The 8,813-nt window shown below is 47.9% G+C and overlaps 1 protein-coding gene across 1 annotated transcript; it reads left to right on the top strand.

The window, feature by feature from the left end:
- Positions 1 to 417: 417 nt before the first annotated feature.
- barhl1b (BarH-like homeobox 1b) lies at positions 418 to 7,409 on the top strand. Its single transcript, XM_056302043.1, has 4 exons — positions 418 to 874; positions 2,811 to 3,033; positions 3,986 to 4,279; positions 7,403 to 7,409. The coding sequence occupies exons 1-4, from the start codon at positions 418 to 420 to the stop codon at positions 7,407 to 7,409; spliced, it is 981 nt and encodes a 326-aa protein (XP_056158018.1).
- The last annotated feature ends 1,404 nt before the right edge of the window (positions 7,410 to 8,813 follow it).

Genomic DNA, 8,813 nt, shown 5'->3' on the forward strand with positions numbered 1-8,813 from the left:
TCAGCGAGTTCAGCAGTTTGACTGAGAATAACCCCAGAGGTCTTATCATCGGTGAGTTATCTCTCGGTTTTTATTTTTTATTTTTTTTTATTTTTTTATTTTTTATGAAATAAGGAGCCGAGCCTTCAGCGTGACCGGTTGTAACAACCCGCAGAAAGAGACTGCATCGATTCGGGGACTGGTGTGCCTCCACTTCAACAGCCCGAAAGAAGGGGGAAAGGTGGGAATGTATGGACGGTTCTTGTAACCTAACGGCCTGTGGACACCGGAAGCCGTGGATGAACACATGACCGGCGAGCCGAAGCACCCCGGAGTTTCTCCGCTGGATAAAAACTGACACAAAACAAGAAGAAGAAGCTGCCCCAAAACTTGTCCCGAATACCAATGGTACTATAGTCCGAGGCCTGCCGATCAACGATGGAGGCTTCCGCCAACGGGTCCAGCTTTGGAATCGACTCCTTACTTTCTCACAGACCCGGGAGCCCCATGTCGAAAGGGGACAGCTTGGCGGCGGGGGGGGAGTGCCGCTCCCCGCTGGAGTTCAGCCCGAGATCGGACGCGGAGAGCGGCTGCTCCTCCCCGCCGTCGCCGAGGAGGGAGTGCGTGGAGGAGGTGTCGCAAAGGCAGGGTCACGGCATGGGTCTCGCGCAGCACCTCCAGCACGCGCAGCTGTCCGCGGGCTCCCAGCAGCGGACCGTAACCTCCTCGTTTCTCATACGAGACATACTGGCGGACTGCAAGCCCCTGGCCGCCTGCGCGCCCTACTCCAGCAACGGCCAGCCCACGCAGGAGCCCGGGAGGCTGGCGGGGAAGCTGGCGGAGGACTTCATGGAGAAGCTCCACAGCAACTCCTCGTCAGACAGCGAGTACAAAGGTAAGGAGCAGGAGCCGAGCTCGGATCTCAGGTGAAACGCGGACAGGTCGTTCAACAAGGGGCGCGCGGCTCACCCCATTAAGCAATTGGTGCAGCTGTCATTTCTCCCCCCCCCAAAAAATAACCCCCCCCCCCAAAAACACCGCGGTTTAACACCGCCGTGTGGCGCGGAGGCGAACCGGAAGCGGCGTGCGTCTGTAAAATAGGTGTTTTTGCGTGGCTTTGATTCCCGTGTTTGCTCGGAGAGGAGGTCGTGCAGGGGCCTCGCCGCCTGAGGGAAGTGATCCGAGAATAAACCGCATCCGCAGAACACATATAGAGAAGTCTGACTTCTGGGTAGGAGGCCACTTTGTAATGTAAATAAAATACAAAAAGATACGGAACTCAAAATCCTCACAACAACATGACAACAACTACTTTTAGTTATAATGACGTTTTATTAACTCCCCCCCCCCCCCCGTCATTCAAACTCTCTCGTGAGTTTGCTTTCATTACCAGATGTAATGCAAAGCTGAGAACATCCGCTGGTCTCAGGAAGACGGGGGGAAGGAGAAGATGACAGCAGGGTCGCCTCCTGATAAATGCCATCGAGGGCCTCTCTGTTTCCCAAATCATGTCAGCCGCAACACACGTGTCACCTCCGCTGACAGTTTAATCAGCGCACCTGCAAGCAAGTCGGCCACTTTAGGCCCCTGCGAAATTATTTTAACCCAGATATTTATCATCATCATCATCATCATCATCATCATTATTATTATTATTATTATTATTATTAGTGTTATATTATTATTATTATTTTTATTATTATTGTTACATTATTATTATTGTTTTTATTATTATTATTATTTATTATTGTTGTTGTTGTCGTCATTGCTGTGGTTGTGGTTTTACTGGTGAAGCTGCTGTTGTCATCACATTAGTGTCAAATATAACTGTCAGTCAATATATCACTAACGAGACGCGGGCTCACGTGCATTTTTCCCTCTTCACAATAGTTGACTTTATGGCTTCAGGAGGCCTGCGTCAATTTGCCAGAGTGTAGAGGCCACACGTTATCAATTAGTCCTGCAAACCGCGTGTGTGTGCGTGTGTGTGTGTGCGCGCTCGCTCGCTCGCTCGCTCGCTCGTGGAAATTCCACGTGCGCGTTTCCGTGCGCACGGGTCACAGCGTGGAGATTCTCATCGATTGAAGAGCAGCGAGGTCCGCAGGAGCGCCCCACGGTGCTCGGGTTTCCACCAATCCGCCTCCTCTAATATTTCAGAGATTTGATGCAATTTGTCCCAGTGCTAATCAGATTTGTAACGCGCGAGGCTCATTTCCACGCTCCTATGAAGTTTCCCCGGTCGCGGTTGAAAGGCTCGGCCTTCCCTCGTGGCTCAATTAGGCGGATTATTGTGCTTCTTGAGACGACTCAACTATTCAACTACCAGGATCTCTCTCGCCTCCTCCTCCTCCCCCCCCCCCGCCGCCGCCCCCCCTTTCCTTTTCTTTTCTCGAGCGGAGCGGAGAAGTGCGGGAGAAGTGTGTATGACTGCGTATCACGGCCTTTGTTCTTCTTGACATGACGCCACAACAAGAACAAAGACCGCGGGCTTCAGTGGTACCGACGGGGAGATATCACACCGGAAGTGCGAATACCGGCCTATCTCCTCGTAACAGTCTAGGCCCGGATCCCATATGCTGCACCACATAGCCTATAGGCACTCATTCACAAGCCGACATGTCGACACACAAGCCGTAATAGGAAACTCCAATCAAGGATAAATACAAATTAAAAAGATTAAAAAAAAAATAAAAATAAATAAATCACACATCAACACCTTTTTTTTCTATTTTTTATTTTAGTCTTTTTTTTTTCTATTTCCATCAGAGCGAGCGGCCTTTCTGTGCGGTGTATATGACCGGCGAGGCCTGGTTGTTGTTTGTGTCCCGCAGTGAAAGAGGAGGGGGACCGGGAGATCTCCAGCAGCCGAGACAGCCCCCAGGTCCGCCTCAAGAAGCCCAGGAAGGCGCGGACCGCCTTCACGGACCACCAGCTGGCCCAGCTCGAGCGCAGCTTCGAGCGGCAAAAGTACCTGAGCGTGCAGGACCGGATGGAGCTGGCGGCTTCCCTCAACCTCACGGACACGCAGGTCAAAACCTGGTACCAGAACCGACGGTAAGCACCGAGCCAAAAACCCAAAACCCCTAAAAATCCCCCCCAAAAAAAACAGGCTACGGCGCTAAAAGTCGCAGCCCCTCTCGTGTTGTGCTCGTCGAGCGCGGCTGCGGCGGCCTCCGTGTTTTCAACGCGGCGTCACTCCAGAGCTGGGGGTGGGCGGGGGCGGGGGGCTGTGCGCGCGCACGTGTGCACGCGAGCTAGTCAGCCGCGGTCATCGCGCGCTTATTTGGTTGTCAGAACGGCGTCCGCAGCGACCCGGTTCGGGTCTCCGCGGTCCGGTCTTCCGACAAATCAAACAGGTCTCCAGCAAGATCAGCGAGAAGTCTGCGAAAACTGCGCCGACAGGACGCAACACATTTTTGTTTCTATGCCCACACACACACACACGCGCGCACACACACACACACACACACACACACACACACACACAGAGGGAAAGCCAAATTTTGCGATGGGAAACATTAATTCGCCAGCTGATCTGTTGATTGGAGCTTATTTAGTTGCGTCTCCGGGCGCCATTTTTGTTGTTGCTGCGGCTTTGACACATGCGGCCAAATACATAGAAAAACACAACACTTTGGATTATGAATTATGCATCGTTGCATGTGTGCGTATCAATAATTCAGGCAAACCACTATATCTACGCAATTATCTTTACTGTGAATAATTCACCTGCGTGGAGTGCACACGGGCCGTCCGGCGGGGCGGGGGGGCGGGGGGTGTGAGAACAAGAGGCAAGATGGTTTATTTTTTATTTTTGCACAGAATTACAAATTCACCCCATCCTTAAGTGGGACTCGCTAGCTAACTCTTGAGTGGGCCCCAGATATTAATAAATGGGGGGAGGGGGGGGCTGACCACCTCTACTGCTGCGCTCTTAAAAAAAACACCAGTCGTCTAACGAAGCGGTCTCAAACCCGCGCTAAACACGTGCCCTTTAATTTTCCAGGACCAAGTGGAAGAGGCAGACCGCGGTCGGACTCGAGTTGCTGGCGGAAGCCGGGAACTACTCCGCTCTTCAGAGGATGTTCCCGTCCCCTTATTTCTACCCTCAGAGTCTGGTGTCCAACCTGGACCCCGGAGCGGCTCTGTATCTGTACAGGGGACCCTCGGCGCCCCCGCCTGCCCTGCAGAGACCCCTCGTCCCAAGGATTCTCCTGCACGGTCTGCAGGGGGGCAACGAGCCCCCGCCACCTCCGCTACCCCCTCTTTCCGGTGTACTCCCGCGGCCGGCCCAGCAGCGGTGAGCCGGCCTCCGCGTGGGACTCGCAAACGAGCAACCAAAAACGAAAAAATAAGAAGAAATTAAAAAAAAAAGAAAATTGAAAAATAAACAGAAAACAGACTGTGTAGGCCGAGCTGGTGAGGAGCAACCAAGGCTAAGCCACGTGGAGCAAACTCGGACTCTCTTTGTGGATAGTTTTTTTTTTAACACGCAGCTCTATTTATAACTTATTTATTTTTTTCACTGTACATTTAAGTTATGTATTTATTTTTTGTCTTATTTCTGTGTTCACTGAAGCTCTGCTTTCACACTTCACGCAATTAATGAATCCAATTACACCACGTTATTATTATTATTATTAATAATATTATTGTATTATTATTATTACTTTATTATTATTATTATCATTATTATTACTTTATTATTATTATTATCATTATTATATTATTATCATTATTATTACTTTATTATTATTATTATTATTATATTTGCCGAATGGAAACCAAGATTCTTTCTTCATCACGTGAGGTAATGAGGGTCTAGACATATCATCACTAATTATTTTATTTTTCCTTGTGAATTTGTCGTTGGTTTTCATTTACAAATGAACTTTTTTTTTGTCATGAACAACAGTCACGGGCGTGTAAATAAGAATATTTTGCATTTTATTCAGAAGAGACTGATTTTAAAGACGAATTCTTTTCTTTTTCTTTTTTCTTTTCTTAATTTGATGTGTTTGCGGGTCTTCCTTCCCGGACCACGCTGATCCAGTTTGCCATAATGGGCTAGATTAGCCACGAGAAACTGTACAAGCGAGCGAGAGTTAGAAGAAAAACAAACAAACAAATAAACCATAGCTTATCGTTGGAGGTGAGAGGGGCTGCTTGGACTCAAATGTTGGGGGGGGGGGGAAGAAAGAAAGAGATCTATTTAGAAGAAAACACCTTTCCTGCTCCTCGCTGAGGTGTCGGCGGACTGAAGCGCTGTTAAGTCATTTACAGAAACGCAATTTATCGTGGCAGAAGGGGGTAAAAAGGCAACCACCTCCAAAAAAAAACAAAAAAAAAACACGCGGGTGTTTCCGACGCACGGTCCCTCCTCTCGGACTCGGACCTGCGTCCAGGTGCGGTTCGCCTGTGGATTTGCTACATGTGTTTGAAGAGACGTTGTGCATTACTTATGTTATTTCATATGAAACCGTGATACCCTTGTTACTCTCTCTTTGGTGAAAATGTACTATTGCAGATATCAACAACTTGTGGAGTGGTTCTCGTATTTCTGGATCGTTTTCGTTCCTCTGACCTCCTCCCTCCTCCTCCTCCTCCCCCTCCCCCCCCACACCCCCCACACCTCTCCCACCGTGAACGAACATTCCGTGAAATTCATTTTGTGAAGCTTGCGGCAGAAGTTTGGGGGAGGGGGGGGGGGAGGAGGTGGAGGGGGGGGGGCGGCGGGGGGGATTTGATGTAAAAGAGAATTACTTTTATAAATGTGAAAATAAAGGTCTTTCGTTTAATCACGTGACTGGACAGTATGTACTATAGGACATGGCGGAACATATATATATATATATAATTATTATATCATTTAATAATTATTATTATGTTATATATATGTGTATATATATATATAATTATATCATTGAATAATTATTATTATGTTATTATATATATGTGTATATATATATATATAATTATATCATTTAATAATTATTATTATGTTATTATATATATATATATATATATATATATATATATATATATATATATATATATATATATATATATTTGCCAGGCGTTACCACAGCGCACGTGTCGGGTTAACGAAGGACGATGCCCTGCTCATAGCCAAAGTTATTTGAGCTGTGATTAACACGTCAAACCTTTTAATGAATTGTTAATCAAGACTCCTGGTTTACACACCGCAGCGTTTCGCACTTGCGTTAAGCGGAGCGGCCGTGTGTCCCCCCGTGTGGACATCCTGGCCTGCGGTACCTCCACGGAACGGAAACGGAGCTGGACAGACACGTCCGTGTTTCGTGTCCGGATTCCGTCCCTACTCTCCTGAGCGCGTGCAGAGGGTTAAAAAACACGTGCAGGCTTTCTGAGTAAAAATAGAGGTTTTTTTGCCTTAGTTAAATTCGTCGCGGTCCTTCACGAGACCTCCGCGTTTGTGTGTGGGTGCCCACCACTGACCATCACAATAAAATAAAATAAAATAAAATAAAAATGCGTAATTTATAGCAAAAAAAAAAAGAAAAAGAAAAAAGAAAAAGGTGGTGGATTGGCACAACTAACGACCCCCCCCTTTTTCCAGAAGCAGCTCCAAAAATTAATATGTGGGCGCGCGGAGTCATGTTAAAAGAAACGTGTTTGAATAATTTTGCACATGTCTGTCAAAACGGCGCCCTCGAACAAGCGCGGTGTTTGGATACCAATGTCGGTTTAATTTGTCCGTGTAAAAATAAAATATATATATATATATATATATTTTTTGGAGGATAAGGTTTTTATGACTGCAGCAAGTCATGTCACGCACCCGCCGGAAGACAACCGAAACATTCATAAGAAAGAATTAAAACCACGGAGGTTCAATTGGATTTTCAACAGACCGATAAAAACACACTTTGGCGTGAGCGAAACCAAACACGTGCGTGTGTGCGCGCGCGCGCGCGTTTGGTGTTTAGTCTTAAAAAGTTTGATCGGGAAATAGCGGCTCGCGTGCGCGTGCGTGCACACGCACCCAATACACACACACACACACACACACATATATATATATATATATATATATATATATATACACACGTCGCAAGTCCAAACGCCCAAATCAAAGAGCTATTCCAGGTTGGCGTCTGGAGAGAGAGAAAGGGGGGCAGCCGCAACAGAAGGGGATTGCTCCCCCAAAAAATAGACCAAAAAAAACTAACGAGCCCTTGACAACATAACAGGCTTTAAACGGCAAATAGAACTGACAGTGCGGGTTCATTCGTTTTCCATAAACAATGCAGGAGATGAAATATTAATGTTATGCGCGCAATTGTTTAAGTGCCCTAAATGATCCCATTTGGAAATTGATTGTTTCCATCCCTCTTCCTTGAGGGTGTTGGATGCGCAGCTCTTTGCCAAACGGCTCCAACAGCTGGTGACCGGGCGAAGCTGACTTGCAGGCCCGGATCAGCGAGGGGACAGCTGGTCAGCGACTCCTCCGCGCGCCCCCCAGCCCCAACCCCCACCCCCAGCACACCTCCTCCCCCATCCACACCCCACCCCACCAGCCAACCTCGGGCCTTTAATCGGAGTCTGACTGTGGACCAGCCGAAGTATCGGGCCATAACGCATATGGGGTTAAGGAGTTCAGTTTGACGGACAAGACTTGGCGTGTAGGATGTTAACGATTAGACAAAAGACTTTAATAGCTTTTAATTGAAAGTCGATAATGGTTAGATAGCCAGCTCTCCCGCTGTGACGCTCGCATGGCACCTGTTATCTCCCCCCCTCCCGCCCCCCTTTTCCGCTGACCACGCCGTGAAACACCAGACTGGCCTATAGCTGACGCGTTTATGATGCGTAAAATTGCATTAAAAATACAGTAGCTGATCCCGTGCCATAAAACACGAGGTTCTGATTGGGGGGAGTGGGGGGGGGGAGAGATGAAGAGGAGGAGAAGAGGAGGAGAAAAAAAACCCAACCCCCAAAAAACTTGCCAAAACAAAGATCATCCCAATCCCATCATAAGGACCCGTGACCGATGTAGATAACGACGACGGCTCTCCAGCCTTGTCTGAAAAGGCTCGTTCTTGCGCAGCGCGGCGCAGCTGATTGCGAGGTTGAGCCCCGCGTGCGCGCCGTGCCGGGTGACGCGGAGGGGTTTTTTTGGGGGGTGGGTTTGCATGTGAATGGCTGCCGGCGGTAAATCCCTCGGCTCTTACCGTGGATTGTCCCCGGCTCAGGGTTAATGAAGTGCGGATAGAGTCTCGTTGAGCTCCCGACAGACACACAAAAACAACACGGCGGAGCTGAGACCCGGAGGATCAGCGACTCTGATTAAGCCCATTGACTCGAAATAAATAAATAGAAAAAAAAGCTAAACAAAACAACCTTCTGATGAAATTAAGGGTCCAATCAAAGCGCGGCTCGCGCAGCTGTGTGGTCTCGTTATGACTCTGTCTTCCGGGTATGGGCCAATGAGCAAAGCCCTGCCTGCTTAAGATATCGCCTCTTTCCGCGCGCCACCGTTTTGTCTTATGGAGTCCGCGGGGGAAGATGAAAAATACATCAATTAAAATGTTCACCAATGCGTTTGGCCTATTTTGCCTTTTTTTCTCCCTTTCTCGACAATAGCAATCAAACTAAAGGACGTAATTTCTACCGTTTGTGAGAGCGTGAGACAAATGTGCTTTTATATTATATATTTATATCTGCGGACGATGTGTCTGCAGTCTACACGTTATGTATGTGGGCCACTTTAAGAGGGAGGCTTGAAGCCATAATGGCTACACGTTATGTCTGTGGGCCACTTTAAGAGTGAGGCTTGAAGCCATAATGGCGAA

This window comes from Lampris incognitus, unplaced genomic scaffold (genome assembly GCF_029633865.1).
Source record: "Lampris incognitus isolate fLamInc1 unplaced genomic scaffold, fLamInc1.hap2 scaffold_380, whole genome shotgun sequence".
Taxonomy (NCBI): Eukaryota; Metazoa; Chordata; class Actinopteri; order Lampriformes; family Lampridae; genus Lampris; species Lampris incognitus.

Coding starts and splice junctions, on each gene's coding strand:
- barhl1b (XM_056302043.1), top strand. CDS start 418: ATGGAGGCTTCCGCCAACGGGTCCAGCTTTGGAATCGACTCCTTACTT. Junction 875..2,810: donor GTCAGACAGCGAGTACAAAG/GTAAGGAGCAGG, acceptor TGTGTCCCGCAG/TGAAAGAGGAGGGGGACCGG. Junction 3,034..3,985: donor ACCTGGTACCAGAACCGACG/GTAAGCACCGAG, acceptor TTAATTTTCCAG/GACCAAGTGGAAGAGGCAGA.